Genomic DNA, 19,201 nt, shown 5'->3' with positions numbered 1-19,201 from the left:
ATTAATCACACGACTCACATGAGCTCATGGTGACCAAACCACAGGAAACGATCACCTGGAGTTCCTCTCACCTCTACAGAGTATGTCAGCAAAGTTCAGCTCAGTGTTTTGGTTTTGGCACCACCTTTATTGTTTGTTCAGTCTCATCACTCTCATAAAGTTGTTTTGGATACAGCAGACAGATATGTGTCAGAAATAAAAGTCTAAAAGCCCTCCTTAGACTACCTGAGCAACACTAAATGCAAGACTGATAAATAGCTTTGCATTTAGCAGCTAAATAGCAATCTAGAAGGATAACATAGGTTCATTTAAAAGCTCACCATATCAACTTTCACAGTGTTTCAGTCACAGTTTGTTTCCTTTGCCACTGAATAAAAATATACTAGGCCAGTGTCAATTGTATCTAACCCCTAAAGAAAAGGGGATATGTGACTTTATTTTTCTCCAACGTGCCTTTTAAGAAACAAAGCAGATGTCACAGCAGTTAAAAGGCATAATAAAAGACTGCAATAAGGCTTTGGATCTGAGCCTAAAGCACCCATGCACGACCAATAACAACACGGCGGAACATCAATAATACAGACTGCTGTCCGTAGAGAAAGTGAATTACTGCTCAGAGAGGAGGAGAGGATTCACCGAGCTCCGAGTGACTCATATCAACTTTCTGCAGAGTGTAACTTCTCGGTGCACACTGAGCGCGCTCCAGCTGGCACACGGCTTGAGCGCGTTCAATAAAAATTTGCAGATATTATTACAAATATCTTTGCTTTGTTGTGGAGAGCTGTGCTTGGGAGTAAAACCGGATTCCTCGAGGGGTATTAGACATAATTCTCAAACCTTAACAGGCTGAACCTTCCTGATTTTTCTGCCATGAAATAGAAAAAAAAAAGGCTTTACAGGCCCCAAACGAACTGCTGAGCGTTACTACATTAGATCAGGTGTGGAGCTCACACGGGTTCAGTGACCTTTGCTGCTGAGTTGATGCTAAAACAACAAAGGTGGTGACATTTTCAAAACCCAAATATAATGCCGTGAAATTGAATATTGTGCCCAAAACTAATAGCAACGGGTGCTGATGTGACGAAGATGATAAGCTGGATGGCTTCAGGTTTAACCCCATTATGTCTTTTTTATTAAATCATAATTCTTTTGAATTCCTTAGAGTTGTATTAGCTACAGCTGCCAACATTTTGATGTAACTCAAGTAATAATAAAATTTAATTTCAGCTTGAATTTTTATCGTAAAAACTGAACCTTACAATGTTTTTTTCCCCAAGATTCTAAGGTGGCTTTTTGGCCACCATCATTATAATTAACCTCAAACTATGGCACAACCTTAAAATAGAATGAAAATGGGGCGCTGCTATAGCTCACCTGGTTGAGCTGGCGTCCCATGTGCAGGGCTACAGTCCCAATGTGGAGGTCATGAGTTTGAATCCCGCTCATGGCGCTTTCCCACATGTCCTCCCCCCATTCTTCTCCCCTACTTTCCTGTCTCTCTCTCACTACATATCAATAAAGGCACAAAGGCCAAAAAAATAGAATGAAAATATGATATGAGAAAGATGGCGTGACGATACATGTTTAGATGGTTTATCTTTACCACTTATGCAACTACCTGCTCCAAAAAAAAGTCAAGTCCAGATACAGAATTATAAAGCCGACACAAGCTTCTATGAAAGATGTTTAACTGAGAGATGCTCCTGACATTTTCATAACCCAGTCAGATCATTTGTCAAGATACAGTACTGGTAAACTCTAAACTCAGTACAGATGTTGCTTGCAGAGAACCTCTCAGCCAGATGATGTGAGTTAAACACAACAAGGGACCGAACACGGGGATTTGTTGTCGTCGTTTCTTCTGGACAACTGTCAAGTCAGCGGTCTTCCCCACGACTGTGGTTGTGAGCACTGAACTAGACCAAGAGATGCACAATATTTATACTGCTTCAATGGTACTTTAAGCAAAATATTCAACTTTTTGTGACATGCTGATTGTTTGAGATGCACTCGTACTTGTTTTTAATGATTTTAATTGATCCTAACAATCTGCCTTGTTTTAGAATTGGACATTATTTCATTTGTTTAAAACTTTGATTTCTAAAAAGAAAAAGTAAAAAATAAATAAATAAAAGTAATTGCGATGAGCTGCAATGAGACAAACAGGTCTGCCAGAGCCATTTTGCATCCCCAACTATTTATAAAAGCAGGGACGCAAAACAGCTGCACAGTTACTGCAGTCAAAAGACACTGAAGGTTTATAAGTTGTAATGGAAGCTGTGAACTCCAGGATGTAGTCGCAACCCAACGCAAACACACAAAACAATGAAATAAGCCTAATGATGTAATCAGTTAGTAAATGAGTTCTCCATGACATAGCCACAGCCAACGACGTGTGAACTGTAGTTTGTCTTTAAGCTGCAGGTGTTTAACAGCAACTCATGGTTTCCACGAGACGTAAATGTGATGATCTGCGACGTCTGTTCACGTTACTGATTAAACTGCGATGTAAACAAAACTTCTACATCCTGGTTTGCTTGTCGCGCATATTTTTGCTGCTCCTGGTCTGCCAACATGGTCAACTTTAGTTGTTTTAAGCAAGCTACTGTATATAATTTACATAGTTTATATATATATAACTTGATTGGATTTTTTTTTAAGGATAAAAGGGGAGAGGACTGTTGTTAGAGTGAAGTGTGTAAATGATGAGAGGACCACATGTCTGGCTGATACTCTACTGTATCATAGGAGCACTCAAAACAAGTTAAATCCAGACCAACTTTGATTGATAGCGTGTCGCGCCCGTCTCACAGTGAGAAGTGCATCAAACTGTAGCTTTATGTCGCGGGTTCTATAGAAAATGCTGGATGCTTTTTCATTTCTCTATTCTGGGCTTTCTGAGCAAATCACACAGAATTTATAATCTACAATGAAGTGGTGTCATCTATGGCACGTAACCATCGCAACATAACATTCAGAAAAGTTCTCATTAGGTTTAGAATACGTTATTGAAAATTATAAACCCAAATCTATGTTTCGACTGTCAGCTTTCTCGCCATGAATAAAGCAAAAATATGCCTTTAATTAAAGATATTTTTGTTCCCTATGGGTATGGAGGGGATGGTTGTGGGGAGTTAGGGGCAAATGCAGTTCAGCAGAAAAAGAAAAAATAGAATTGATGCACTGTACTGTATCGTGTTGCAGAATGATGAATAAAATGTGGTTGCAATAAAAATGAAAGAAAAAAAAGATTTTGTTTTGCAGCCATAGAGTGATTTATGAATAAAGTTTGCTTGTGGCCACATTTACTGGCCTCAGCCTGTCACGTTGACATTTCTTGAGCTTATGGGAAATCATCAAAGTTCTGAAAAAAAAACAAACAAAAAAAAAACATCTGCAGTTCTCACAGAGCGTCCCTAGTTCCAGACAGATCTGATGTGGGACCTCAGCAGTCTAAGTTAGTCAAAATTCCCATTTGTTACCTCTCACTAGATTCTGCGTCACTGTCAGTACGGACGAGATGGACGGTTGCAATAACAGTTCAAACATGCAGACTTATATTTCACAGCCTAGACTTTACGTAACACAAAATTAAAAATGAATCACCATCACTGTATGTACGCCAAATATGTGGCATCAGTCGCATCTTGTAAAACAAAAAGTTCTGGTTCTCCTCTGGGCACCCAAGCGGTAATGTGTGATAAAAAAAAAAACTGCAACGTCTTCACAACACCAGAAATAAAAGAGAAAAACCCTCACAGACTCTATAAAGCGTGTCCTGCTAGTGTCACTAGAGAAGAAGAAGAAGTGTACCTGAGCCTCCTCTTCCCTGCCCGACATCAGCCCACTTATAAGTAAAGAGAAAATCGATAGCTTACTGGGAGCAGCTCCCTGGACAGATCAGCGCGGTGGAAGAAACATGTTGGCCAAATGGCTACCGCAGAATGACAAAGCTTTGTGCTGCAGGATACGTGCCGGTGACACTGTGCAGCATTGTGTGGTTGTTCGGTTGCCATGGTAATGTTGACTGTAGGCGCACTTACAGGTACAAAGCTTTGTGCTTGGGACCTTCGTCGCTTGTGTTTCTGCACCAGCTTTCCTTTGTAACGCCTCCATTTACACACGAACGCACCGTCGGCCTGCGTCTGGCGCGGATCGAACGAGTTTTTCCATCTTCGCCGAGGTCCAAGGTCCCAGATTCAAATTTCCAACTTCACAAAATGCTAAAAGTGCTTCACCCTCTGCTCAAAACAAATTCAAGTGAAATAAAATCAAATAAAAACTCCATTGACTTCATATTGGTAGCAAAAAAATTGTTTGGCTACACTGCTCTGTGTTTGTGTTGTTAACAATCAGACAGTTAAATATGCTTTTTAGTGACTTGTATTTGGTGTAAAGTAGAAATTCAGGGTTAAGAGGGAAAACCAACTCAGTGGATATTTAGGTGGTGCTTCTGGCTTACTTCACACCCTGGGCCTGATTATGTGGGTGACACCAGTGGATCAAGGTGTAGGAGTGGAGAACAGGGGTGATCCTGAATATTCAAGGGTCAGCACAGCAAAAGCTTTTAAACCTTCGATGGTAAAATGTTGAACAGCAGAGCTGCACATACAGTGTCTACCAGGACACAGCTGAGCAGGCAGCAGCTGCGTCTCCCCTCCAGTCAGACAAGCTTCAGTGAAAGACCTACATGTCCGACGTGTGGCTGAAAACATCGTCTACGACCTCGTGTAAAGCCGACGTGTGCCGTTCCTGACTTTGTCCTTCACCGTTTCTGCAATGTCCTCATTTAGACCGAATTCGAGACTCTCAGGAGTGCAAGCCGCCCGCTAATTAATGTGTGTAGGAGGACTGTGTGGCCGGCGTCCATCGCTTGTGAGGTGTGTGGCAGGTTTTTCTATCAAAAGCTGTCTTGCGTGATGCAAAGCGCTGCTGCCATGGTGTGTGTGTGTGTGTGTGTGTGCAGCAGATGACAACAGGCTGGATGCTGTAGCCTCACAGAAGTGCAGCAGCAGTTTTAACTCCAAAACAGCGCCTTTCTTCTTCGGTCTCGCTGGCCTCGATGGTGTTCGGCGTGTATCTTATTCTTCGGAGCGAGGGCATGTGCAGGTGTGTTAAATGATGCGGTGTCGCCTGTGTCTGTTTCTTAAGTGGTATTCCTGAATGACTCAGGTGTCCTTTGCTCCCAGTTTGACTCCTCGCCGGATTGATCAAGTGCGATGAGTGAGTCACAAGGCCGAGGCTTGAGAAGGGCGGCAATTTTACTAATTGCATTAGTGAAGTACTAATGCAATCTCGGAACACGGTGGCCGCTCTGACAAGGTTAATTGACTCACATCAGTTTCCTTTTTGTGTGTGTGCGGTGCCCTGTGGCCTCGGCAAGGCGCCGCCCAGGGTGCCTGCTCACATCACTCAAGCTGCAGTTATGGATTCTTTGTTGAGCATCAATCTATTCTGGATTCTGATTGGTCAAAAGGTGTGAATCAACTAGACCAGGGTTCGGCAACCTTAAACACTCAAAGAGCCATCTGGAGCCGATACCCAGGGAAAAGAAAACACCGGGAGCCACAAAACCCTAAAATGAAGATAACATTGCATATATCGTTTTACCTTTATGCTACGTATAAAAAAACCACACACAACTCACATTTATGAAAACAATGAACTGCTACAGAGAAAACGAAATGTTATTCCTGCAACAAAAACATTCTGAACTCTAGAAAAAAAAAAAAAGGACACTGAGTTGAAGGTTACTTTCAAATAAATACTCAACGTCTATTTGAGTCCTCCTCGTATTTATGAGATAAAAAGCCAAACTTAAATATATCCACCTGCAGCAAAGTAAACAAGGAAGTCTGGTTGACCTGTTGACTGCAGCTGGGACTGCTGACCAGACTCCTGACCGTCTGTGAGCGCTTTGGGACGGGAGGAGCTCACGGCAGCACCGCTGCTCACTGAGGACTGTAACTGCAGAACGATTTTCACATCAGAGCCTCCAGCACACCAGAAAGAGTCGCTAGATTTGCCGCTAGTCGCTTTTGACAAAAAAAAAAAAAAAAAGTCGCCGTGAGGATTTGGAAAATCACCAAGTTGGCAACACTGCGCTACCGGTGGGTGTCGCACATCGGTGGTTGTGACGCATATTTTGAGCGACAAAGAGAATAAACACATTTTAGTTTTAATGTTACTAGATCACCATAATCTTCAAACTAAGAATTACATTTTAAAAACTAACGAACTAAAATAAGATACATTAAAGGTAAATACTCATTATTTATTTTCCAAAAGCCACAAGGAGCCGCAGCAGATGTATGAAAGAGCCGCATGCGACCCCTGAAGTAGGTACACTTGATGCAGGTCTTGGTTTGCTGTTTTCAATAAATGTGCCAACATAAAGCTTTAGATAAAGACAGTGTGTGTGTGTGTGTGTGTGTGTGTGTGTGTGTGTGTCCTGCCTATTGATTTGTAACAACACAGATAAAAGATAGGAATATTCTCATCTCACAGTGTATATCTTCCTACATCGCTGAGGCCTGCGCAGTGTTTGTTTTTCTGTATGACTTCAATTTCATCTGCTGTGTTGACCTTACTCGCGCTGCTTTCCATTTGCCCTTTGCTCACATGTTCCCCAGTATTCTGTGCGTTCTTCAGCATCGGAGGCGTTTAAGGACACCATTGTTTTGTGCTTTAACAACGTAAATGACAGACGTAGTTTGTATTTCATCCGTCTAATTGAAAAAAATAAAATAATAATTGACGAAAAACAGTTGCTATCACCATTCACTGCAGCAGCCACCACTCTTTTTATATTTATTTATTTACAGAGAACCAGAATACAGATATGCTGCTTTGGGACACAGGTGCTGCTTTCCATCATAACATTATACACAAGGAGAATATTTGTGTTGTTTTTTTTTTTTTTCCATAAAATACCAGGTGGGCTCAGCTGACACAGCAGAGATAGTCTCCGTCTCGTCGTCCCCCTTTTTGTTTTTTCGCCATTACATCCGCGAATCCCCACTCGCATTTGCCACTTAGCTCATTTGTTCTTTTATCAGCAGTTTTTTTTTCCCTCAAGGTGGGACACGGGGAATATGAACTCATCTCCTATGAAAATGGAAAATGACAAATTGTTTTTGTAACAACTCCATCGGCGTCGTTCGGCGTTCGCTCTAAAGGCCAAGCTGGAGGAAAATGGCTCTTCAACCTGACAGCCAGACGTAAGCAGAAAGTTTTTTTTTTTGCAGTCTACTGGTGAAGCTGGAAAAAACAAACAAAAAAACAGGGAACAAATGCAAGCATTCCACCCAGTCACGCCTTGACGTGTAAACAGTGGAGGCTGTCAGATTTAGCAAAAAGTCTGTCAACCGCAAACCCACGCACTTCTGCGCATTTATAGATGGAAGCTAATTATCTATTTTTTAATTTTTTCCTTTTCTTTAGGGAGAAAAAGGAAAGAAAACACGCATATCCAGAGAGCGAGTGAACGGCAAATGCGTCCCACCAGATTTGAACGTGGATGACTGAGACAAATAAAATAAAATCTAAAGACAATAAAACCCATAGAGGGGAAACGCCACGAGGAAGATTCTCAGCATTACAAGATGTCGACATGACTTAAAAAAAACAACAACAACACACAAGCCTGTTGGTGACAAACAGCAATCCTGGAGATTATAAGCTTTTATCAAGCTTAATCACTGCCAGATTCAGATGTAGTCAGATAGCGCTATGTAATCCTACAGATAGACGACGCTACGAGAGCTTTCTCCAGCACCTCGCAAAAGAAAAGAGAAACCTTCAGGAAAGATCCATACAGCCGACTCAAACCCGCTGCAGCTCACAACCCACACTCTATAGAATAATTTATCAGTTCAAAGCCTGCATGGGGATCAAAGTGTGTGATTAGCAGGAGAGCGGGTTGCTCATTTTAGAGCAAGTCCTGGACCCTTTGCGATTCTTTTCATCATTCATTACAGGTTAGCAATTAACTTCTGGGTGTAATTCACAGATGAAAGCGCGGCGTTTACAGCAAGTCACATTAAAGCCATTAGAAAGGAGAGGGGGGGAGAAATAAAACATTTAAAAAAGAAATAACGCTGAATGATTTATATAATACAAAGCTGACTTCAGTCTGCTCAGTAAATTATACAAAACACACAGAAGCTGGATGATGCTGCGTAAAGTCTTGACAACACTCAGCGGACCTCACGCAGACACACGAGCTGCTATTGTGCAGCGTGAATACATTCTGGCACCTGACTGACAAAAAGGATTCACATTCATATGCTAAACATTGAGCCGATCCCACCACAATGCGTTTACAAGCCTAATGCTTTCAATGAGACAACAATGAAACTGTATTTATGTATTTTTGTTATGATTACAGAATACTGTAGGGAAAAGCAGACTAGATGCACAGCAGTGAACCAGGAGAGGCTCTACTGTAATGGAATTTATTGTTTTGTAAGGATTAAGGATGTTTTAATGTATTCTTGTCAGCTGGATGCAGTAACCACGCTTTACACCACATCCTGCGTATCACATGCATTTAAGCAGTTTATGTTAGAAAACGGTTTGTTTTCAGTCATTCTGTTTGTGCTTTAAATGGGCGATGGCATGTGTCCAAAACGGAAAGTATTTTTTTAAAGATTCAGTTAATATCAAATGCTATTATTTGCAGATATGTTGATTATTATTGTTGTTGTTAATTTTCTGTGTAACCAAGAGAAAAGATGACACAGAAGATATTTTAATTAAAATACTCGCTGGAAGTCATAAAGTCTTCAGTTTATATATATTATGAATATTTTATTGGAGTATTGTGTTCTAGATGTGATTGTCCAAATGAACAAAGACTGCTTCCAGGATGATGTGTTGCAGCTTTAATGCAATACCACAAACTAAATGAAATTCACCTTTCGGTGGCATTTCAGAGTTCAAACTACGTCTATCCAAATCGCCCCATTTTACTAGAAAGAAGTCCAACCAGTTCTTTATTTTGTTTTATTTGTATGTACACTCTTTGAACCTTTGTTGAATGAATTTGCAGGAAGAAAAAAAAGTCTACAGCTCCTACAGCTCTGTGAAGTACCAAAGGACAATAACACAACACCACAATTCATGATTATTACTGTCTTTTGTATTACATTTATGGTTCAGGAATGACTCACATTCCTGCCATTCACAAAAGAAAAAAAAAAATACACGTCTTTGCACTAATGCAACAATAACGTATACACTTAGGAATATTAATAATGCTTTTGTTGTTAGGCTGTCTGTCGCCTTATTATTTGATTTACTTGAGGTCAGTTTATGCTTGGAGTAACACCACTGCTGCAAATACTACTGCATTAAGAAGCATATTTAAAACATGTTGACTAATAATGCTCTCGATTGTCCAGAATAAAGCTCTAGCGGTGCTGATTCTTCCTCAGATTGACTGCTTTGTTCTGAACGTTTTCACTGTAGAAACCGTGAATCTGTGCAGTAAAAAACCATTCAGGTTAATAAGGATATTACTGGAAGATTCAGCAGATCGCAGTTCAGATTGCCACCTATTACATTTATTGGTCCGGAGTGTGAAAGCCGATTTCAACAATTGCATATGAGGTGGTGATGCAGCTAGCAGGGTGCTATTTGGATATCAGGGGGTTGTTGTTAACCCTGTCCAGTAAAAAATAAAAATAAATAAATAAACTTTTTGCCTTGTTAATGTGTCTGTATGTGTCGTTTTATAAACTGAAATAAGCAGCAGTGGGCGAGTGTTTCCACCTTAAAACTGACGGTCTCTTAAGTATGGATTCAGACTTCTGGGGTTTCATATGCAGCAACCCATAAGAAACCAATCCTGTCAACTTCTAGGGTGGAACTTTCGATATTATCACGCTTTAGAATCAGTGTCTGGTTCAATTCAACTCAGTTTCATTCATATAGTGCAGTTTAGAACATATGTCATCTGACCTTACGAATTTGAGCAAGCGGTCGGCAACGGTGGGAAGAAACAAAAAAAAAATCCCCAATGGGAGGGAAAACCTCTGACAGAACCAGGCTCAGGGAGGGCGGCCATTGGCCTCGACCAGTTGGGGTGAGAGAGGGGATGGAGGATAGCAGGACAGCAGATGGAGAGCAGCAGTAAATGTGGATTGTTGCTTGTGGTTTGAAGCACTTTAACATTTCTACCTGCTGTTGTGTAACATGGTTATATCCAGGACTGCTTAAGGCAGGAGGGAAGTGTTTTCAGGGAAAATGAAACTTTAGGATGTGTTTTACAGGTTTAAATATAAATGGGAGAGGGTTTTTAAAATTCTAAAACAAAACAGCATTAAACTTGTGACTCTGGTCCGTCTCTTAAACAAAAGTTCAGCACATTCCTTGCCTTCATTTGTATTTCTGGCCGAGCCTCGGTCATGAATAAGTCACACACTGTTGTCAGCTATTTTGACCGCTGTGGGCAGCGTCCACACAGGATGTACCGAAACATCGTAAATAATACACATCGGAGGTGTCGTCCGCTAAGGCCGATCAGCTCTGCATATTTATAGCTGCTGCGGGATTTAATGAAGAACAAACTGTACAGAGTGAGAGCTGTTCTCTTTGCTGTGATATTATAATTACTTTATGAGCGTTTGTCGGAGAGCAACGACTTGACTCATTTGGTAATGTTCTTTACACTTAGAGGGAGTTGGAAAGTGTCCCGGGATGCGGTAGGCTGAAGCAACAGGTTGCAAGTCAGATGGCGAACACAAACACACTGAAACCTACCAGCTATGGACGAACTGTTGTTAATAAATTCCATGAAAAGACTTTAAACCGCAGATGAAGCGATCCCTCTTACAACTATTGTGTATATATACAAAGCCTGATATATTCCTCTGCGCCGCGGAGCTCCATTGTTGTCCAACTGTTAGAAAACATTAATGAGCCACATGTCCCTTCATTACCATAAACAAACACGCTGTAGTTTATTTTGAATCAAGCTCACTCCCAAAGTCCCTGCTCATGCATTCGCTCGCTGGCTGACTTTTCACACCCTTTTCTATACGCCGTTTGTAAGTCCGCAGTTCTACGCTGCAGGGTAAAAAAATACCAACAGTTCCTTGCATTGTGGAGTTCAAACTGCAATGAAAATGGACCAGAGCTCCACAGTGCACACGCTTCACCCACATTTGCGACTAAAAATGCACATTTAGAAGCACATTTACGCACCGTGCTTAGCTACCTCACCTGCAGTTGTGCACAACAAATCACCATTAATATCTCTTTGCACTGCTAATTTATATTGTTGTGTTTCCGTACATATCACTCTGTATCTATATCACTGTTATTTGTATGTATATTTGTATAAAAGACGCATAAAGACAATAAAACAGATTCTGATTCACATGTCCAAATCAAAAGAATTACAAATAAGCCTCCTTTTGCTGTACTGATACGTTATTAATATACAAGATGGACGGAACCATCAGGTCTGAAAAGTGAAGCCAATAGAAAAGTGATGTATCCCCACATACAGCCAGCAGGGGGCGACTCCGCCGGTTGCAAGAAGAAGTCAGAATGTACAGAAGTCGATGTGAAAATCACCCTACATCTACCTTCATTCCTTCCTAAGTAAACATGTTCTGAATCAAGTTGTGATCTCAAACATTAGTCTAACGTCTCCTTTAATGCAGCACGATGTTCATTTTGTTCATTACGTTCCCATTTAGAGCAAAACACACGTCAGAGCAGGACATGTTTTAAGGCGGAGCTACCTTGTGATTGACAGGTCTCTACCAGGCCTCGCCGGCTGCAGTTGAAAAGACAAAAGTGGTGCAATCTGAACTCGATTCTTCCTTGAACCAGCGGGCATCATCACAGCTGCTACGTCTGTCCTTTATACGCTGTTGATGGGGCTTGAACACCAAATGGAAATGTAGTAAACGATGTGTTTTTGTATATGAAGGGATACAAGGCGACGTTTACAAGCTAAATTCTAATTTCTTTAATACAAAAAGTACACTAGGTTGTTAACTGTGTCAAACTGTATGCAATAATTCTGCATTTATTCCTACTTTAAACTGCTTTAGATCATTTAAATAGTATAAAAATAGCACGAGCTCTACTACAATAAAGTGGCTGTTCTTAGATTAATTGCCAAAAAGTCGTGTTCATTCTGGCACCGAATGTGCATTTTATTTCACTCCAATTAAGTGTTTGTCAACTGAACAACAAACAATATTAATTAGTGGCATTTTAGTCTCAGTTTTGGCATTTTGAATAAAAATAAATAAGTTTGAGGTTTCAGCCGTCGTCGTCGTCTTTGTGTACCGTTGCCATGGTCACAAGTGTTATTCTCATCTAAAGCAGCATTTGTGGGAAAAGGCTTCCCGTCCTTCTGCTCTGCAGCGATACAAGACGGGCTCTCCTCGGTGAGCAGGAGCTAACAGGGTGGGCCGCCGGAATAGCGAAGGTAAATTGTTTGCTTTCATCGTTTTTTTATGAGACACCTGCGACATGAAGCCCAGTTCGACTCTGCACGCCTTTGAAACGTCAGAAACGATTCTGAGGATGATTGAAACCGATGCGATGCGACAGCCACAAGCAGATGATGTAACATCACAAGGCGCAGCCACAAATGAGGTGCTGATCTGCTCTCCGTCTCCGCCGCCTGCTGACCGATGTGCCGCCGCCGCCGCCCGAGGCCCGAGAGCCTGAGTGAGCCCAACCGAGCCTCCTGCCTTCCAGATGATTCTGAGCCTGCCAACAGCTCTGTGTCTCTTTATCTTGGACAGGAAAAGGACTGTAGCCGTTCCAATCATCTGTTCCTGCCCACCCATGGTCAAGCGTCTCCCACGCTGTACCGTGCCGTTGTGCACATACGTGGATCACCAAGACAGTGAAGCGGTACAGACGACTAAAACATTGCTTTCACATGTGTTTTGCTCAAGATGAGGCTCAGGCCACGGCGTCGTTGCTGCTGACAACAATTTATTTACACCTTGTTAAAAAAATGCAGCAGAAACAAATTGTCACGTCTGAATCAAAACACATGATTACATTTAAGAGAAGAAAAGATGAGAAACTGTCACGTCTCTACAGGAAAAGCTAAAATTAGACACAAAGCACAGTCATTTTATTACTTTACCAGAGATGAACCAATTAGGAAAGCGGTTTGATTTTCCCAGAAAAAATTGTTGTCTTTATCACAAAAGTGTCAAGGTTGTTGTTTGTCGCTTTAGTAAGTAAAGATCATTCATGTGGCACCTTTAACAGCTCAAAGTCACAAAGAGAAGATCAACATGGGCCCTTAAAAACAGCTAGAGCAACAGCAGATCCAGGATAAACAGATAAATAGTGATAAAAACATACAGATTAAATGCATAAAGAGCAGCAGAGAAGAATGAGTAACAGTCGATCACGTCTAAATCAGAAGGTTTCCAGGATTACAGAACTAAAATATGAATTACACCAAAATATGGAGAAAGTTAAGGGAAAAAAAGTCCGACTTTGATTGGATGAAAGGGCTTTAATTGGCGTTCCACTTCAGCTGTTATCAGCAGCACCAACCATATATTTGTTAATTATCAAAACTATCCTGGTTTTAAAGTGTCTGCTATTACAAAAAAAAAAGAAATGGTTTTGAATAAGCAATGTGGAAATAAAACGACTTGATGGGTAAAAGTGATGCTTCGTTTTACGGTGTTAGTCTAGTAACGCACATTTCCTAATTTTCTAAAAAAAAAAAAAAAGACCCGGGGCTTAGTTATAAATTACAGTAATAGCTGCTGATTTGGTGAAACTTTATGGCTTTGACTGTGTGATCGTCTGAGTCGTCACATCAGTTTGAAACACAGAATTAATGAACTTCTGAAGCAGCCAAAAAAGAAAATAATCTACGTATATAAGAAACTAATGGATACTGACTGGTATTTTATTTTATTTTATTTTTACATACCTTAACAATCTACTTAGTCTGGGTTCTTCTATATTAAAGCTGAAACAATACTAAAGTTTTCCCAGTTGAACACAGAGCCCATGACTAAACCGTTGACCAAAACTAAGGTCTTTATCTTACAAGTACTGGCGACGTACAAGCTACATACATCTAAAATCAGAAGTCCGTACAGGCGATAAAACTATCTTCCACCTTCTTTTTCATTTTTATAACAATCAAATGTATCCTGTGACCATCAAAACTGTCTTTTTATCGTTCATATTTAATCAACTGCAATAAAAAGTGCTAATCAGTTGAACAAATGTGTATTCTACTCCCACCGTTTCCATGGTAATTAATAAATTATGAATGTATAAGGTTATATGAGGTTCATGTGTGAAGTTATTAAGCGCTAATTAAAGCAGTGCAACACAAAGTGACGCTCACTTATATGATTTCCAATACACTTTACAACTTCTAATGCTAACACTGATTACTGGTGCAGCAGGTGCATTCTAGTCTTCAGCTGGAATTACTGGAATTTGTACAATAGAAAAGGAAAAAAACAAAACAACAAATCTAAAGTATTTTGCATGAATTACCAAAAGCTCTTAATACCTAAAAACAACATGCAGCACATGAGGGATCTGCTCACAGTGATTTGCAAAACAGTCGATTATAAAGGTAGGAGACTTTAATTATTATGTGTGATTCATTTCAAAATAAAAGCCCAATTCTTCGACTCTCATTTGTAGTTCATGCAGCAGCAGCAGCGTTCTTCTCAGACGCACGCATCCCGGTTATGTTATTAATTATTCATCCGCACTTCAAGAGGCAAAACGCACAGCACAACACGTTTTAATATTCATGGGTCACCGAATCCAGTCTCCTGAGCTCGAGTCGAGTCTTCAGGCAGTTAAGTCTCGAGCAAGTCCGGGCGTCAAAGCCCACGAATTCAAATCGAAGCGAGAGAAGTAAAGATTATGGATTCACGGCCTCTGAAGCTCGCATCCGAAAGCAAATAACCGTATTAGCAGGTTTCGCATTGTGTTCTCGTGCATTGGATTTTCCGACAGCTTCCTCTTGGCCGTGTGCTTTTCTTCTGAAAGCTTCGAGATGCAGAATCGTTTGGAGACCTGGGGAGTGCAGTGTATCTAGGAGGGTTTTCTTTTAACCTTTTCTGTAAATCGCCCTCCGACAAAAGGAGCAAGTGCTGCAGAATGATTTAAGAATATGTGTATTAACAGCAAAGACAAGACTAGAAATAGGCCAAGAGAACAATTCCTGCTAGATCCTTCATTCAGTTTAACCTTGTGCTAAAAATAAAGCCGGGCTCCTGGCTATTGGCTGCATTGTTCCAAATTGTAACTCTAACCCTTCATGCAAAATATGCAAATCAGCTCTGATTAATCGCCTTGTCACTAATCCTCCCAGTTGATCCCTTCCAGAGTGGAGGGTCCAATTTGCATATCTCATTTTGCATCTACTCTTTTCTGATGGAAAGCTGGTAATTATGGTTCAAGCTTGCCCCGCTGCTCTATTAGTGAATGAATGTGACCTGCCAGTCTCCAACGGGCCACTGTGGAATTTTAATCACCCCCTGACCCCGGCCCTCGTCAAAATTTATTAGGCCCCCGAGGACCGTGGCGCCGATGTTTATTCAACAGCGTGTTTGGGGTTGGCTCCGTCTCCACGGCGCCGGGATGTTTCTTTTGTTACAACCGAGCGAAATACAAGATTTAAGTGACGGGAGGAATGAGGAGTCGGCGCGCTCGGTGGCCTGAGGAGTCGTCTTCGGAGCGGTGATGGCGTCGCCGTTCGATTCTCCGCGTGCACGGGGACGAGTCGGGATGCTGAGAGCGTAGATAAAGCACCGTGACGTCACAAAAAAGAAATCGTACGCTTCCACTTGAATGTCTCACCGTCTTCTGCACATGCTCAAAGCTCACCTGGCTCGCTGAATTCAGTGCTCGAAATTACACTTGTTCTCCACGTTTTATCGATGAGAACGATCGAAAAGTTTTGACCGGTTATTTTAGCGAAGCGAGTCAGAGGTTCCACAAAGCTCAGGGAAATTCAGTCATGACAGCAAATCTAAATTTAAAAATGAAGTAGAACATCTTCTAACCACAACTTAACATAGAGAAAAACACTACAGCATGATTCATTTGAAGGTTTTACTTTTAAATCTTTTAATGGACTCATAACTATTTATTGAGAAAATCGAGAACATGTATACACACCATTACCCATAAAGTTGGAATAACTTTTGTTTTCAGACACATTCCTCTTTTTATTTCTATTTATACTCATCAGTAATCACTTCTACTAGTGCAATGATTACATACTGAGTCCCAGTTACCAGGTGGAACAAATTCTGACTACGAGATCTGACCGAAGAGTGGGACGTCCTGCCCATTGACACCATCAGCAAGCTGGTGGACACTATGCCACCATGTCTTAACGCATTGATCCGTGTCAGTGGTGGCCATACTCAATATTAGTGACATTTGAAAGAGTAATATTGGACATTGTTATGCATGAAATCCCTTCTAATATGTGTTTCCTGTTAAATGGACGAAGGTTGAAAAATTGAAACAAAACCTTTAATCCTATTTTTCAATACCCCCAATTTACTTTAAACTGAATACACAATTTGCAAAAGTTGATTGTGGTTTCATTTTTACTGTGATATATATTGTGCGTATATTGTGATATCAATAAAGTTTTAAGATATACACTTTATCTATCAGGATTTTTCACAATCATTCCATGAGAAGAGGTAAAAAAAAATAAAAATCCAACTTTATGGACAACAATGTTCACCTTTTCCCCCAAATAGACGATTTAAAATCTACTTGACAACAGCATCATTTATTACAGTGTGTCCACCTCCGGCATCCTCATAGAGCAGAACTAAGACGTGTTACATCCTCTGATTCAGTAGAAACCTGAAAAAAACCTTACAGTGGATTTTTTCAGGCTTGCAATCAAGTAGTTTGTAATTTCATGTAATTTACAGGCATCAGACATAATTGATTTTTAATGAAAAGCCCTTTAAGTCACCCATTGTTGCATTAATTGTGGTATGCACACCACATATTGTTATTGTTAGTAGTAGCACTAGTATTAGCAGTAGTGATGATAATAATCCTAACATGAGTCGTAATAATAGCAGATGATGCACAGACGATGCTGCATTCACTACATTCCTTAACATCCACCTCCTTCTTTTTTTAAGACTAAAAGATTGGAAGCATTTAGTTTTTTGGACTCCTACAGAGACATTAAAAAAAAGCATGCGACCCTGTAGATGGCAAAAAAAAAAAAAGGTAGGAAGCTGCAGGAGCTATTGTCGCCGTCGCTGTGGTATTTTCAAACGATTGCTGGCCGCTTTCTTAACGCCGTACAGTTTGATTCAGAATGGAACAACACATTCACAACACATCGCAGAATTTTCCTCTCGGCCCGTATTTGGGCCAGGGAGTTTTTTGGTACCGCAATTGGATAATTGGATCAGTTCATTTTCCAGCACCAGATCTATTTAAATCCGCCGAGGAGGGTGGTGAGGGAGGAGAGGTCTCGTACCAGCTTACTGATGGATTTCTTGCCATTATCTTTCAGTTGCCAATGTGCGCTCTGTGTGTGTGAGACTTTGTGTTCCCTTTTCAGAAACTGCTCTTAGATTAAATTTTATTGCGCGATAATAGAAAACTTGTGGGAAAAGGCAGCAATATCATTGTGTTAGAATGATTGTAGAACACTGTTTTATTTCAATACAGATCGGTTCCTACTGTAAGTACAATTCAGTTTGCTTGAGTGTTTCCTACTGGAGTTTAAATCCTACTTATTTTACAGATTGTACTCATACAATATATCGTTAACAGAGGATGTACAGGAGCTGAAATTACCACCACAGAATCCAGGTAGCTCCATCTTTCATGCCGTGTTCTGTCTCTGTTCCTTCTCGTCTCACTTTGTAGCTTCTCCTTCCCACACAGTCAAAAGTCTCCACATCCACCATCCTTTTCACAGCCACGCTACCTGAGCCAGTCGCTCCCTGGATGCTGTTCTTTAAATATCGTTACGTTTCTGTCATCCCGGCGCTCAGACCTACTATAGCACAACCCACTTCTCCCGCATCACCATGGTGATCCGGGGGGATGTTCGGGGGAAACTCGACAGAAAGTTTCCATCGATCACCTCGCGGCTTCGGTCCGAGGATTCTTTCCTATCTCCCGTCTTAGCCTTTTTTTTTTTTTTTCCCCCTCAGGCTGTCTCTGACTTCTTTTCCTCCATAAGTATTATCCTACACTTCCACTTGAATTTCATTTTTGAGTACTTCCAACACTAGAACCTCTCACTTTTCTCTCTCCTTAAAAGATGTAAATGATTGTCTTTATCTGAGAGGTGTCATATATAAACCTGGATCACATTAACAGTGCCTGGACATCCTCCTCCTCCTCCTCCTCTCTACTCCTTCACATGCGGTGCAGGTGAGGGAAGCGTCCAAGCGGTGAATTATACCCTGCACACGTATTCTGTTTCACTGTCACAGAAGAGAAAGCTGCTCTAAATTCTGTTTCGCTGCGACTTCAAGTAAATGATTTGACTCATTTTTCCTGCAGCAGCCGATCGATCGCTCCACCCTGAGCCCACTGTGCACAAAAGGCTGGCTGTCTGCTTACACTACAATACTCAATAACTACGCTGTGCAGACAATAAACAGAATAAAAAAAAAATACATGAACGTCAACTGAACAGATCTCTCCGAAACCGGCCTTTTGCATTTTCTCCCTGGTTATCTGCACACACTGTTACATCTTCCATGAATTCTATCTGCAGGAATGAGAGTGTGGTGACTGTCAGCATGACAGATCGTCAGGAAGAGTCTTTTTAGGAGGCTTACCTGTTTCACATCATACGCGAAGAGGACGTATTTCAGGTCAGGGGAGACGGAATACTTGGCCACGTTGAAATTAACCTAGAGGGAATGACACACAAAGAGACAGGAGAAGGATAAATACATATAAAATGGCAAATATCAATTATACAATAATAGAAGCTTCATGAGACGGTCTCCTGGAGCTTTTCTAGCCATCTTAAAGGATGTTTAGGATGTTTCGAAATAACCCTTATAGAGCCTGGAAGTAAATGTTTCCTTGAAGCAGACACCGTGCTTCACTGCATCTTAGAAATATCTCACATCTGGAATTATCAGAACAAATATTTCCATTGGTGGTAATCCAGGGGTCGGCAACCAATGTGGAAAATAAATAATGAGTA

General features: G+C 41.0%; 1 protein-coding gene across 1 annotated transcript in view; it reads right to left on the bottom strand.

The window, feature by feature from the left end:
* Positions 1-19,201, bottom strand: part of dpp10 (dipeptidyl peptidase like 10) — a 114,267-nt gene that overhangs the window by 45,412 nt on the left and 49,654 nt on the right. The window contains exon 4 of the mRNA XM_008298324.1: positions 18,825-18,899. Within this exon, the coding sequence (XP_008296546.1) occupies positions 18,825-18,899 (75 nt within the window). The remainder of the gene's footprint in view (positions 1-18,824; positions 18,900-19,201) is intronic.

The sequence above is a fragment of the Stegastes partitus genome, unplaced genomic scaffold, assembly GCF_000690725.1.
Source record: "Stegastes partitus isolate 25-593 unplaced genomic scaffold, Stegastes_partitus-1.0.2 Scaffold1305, whole genome shotgun sequence".
NCBI lineage: Eukaryota > Metazoa > Chordata > Actinopteri > Pomacentridae > Stegastes > Stegastes partitus.
Note: the sequence above shows the minus strand (reverse complement) of the source record. Positions and strands in the feature narration are given on the sequence as shown.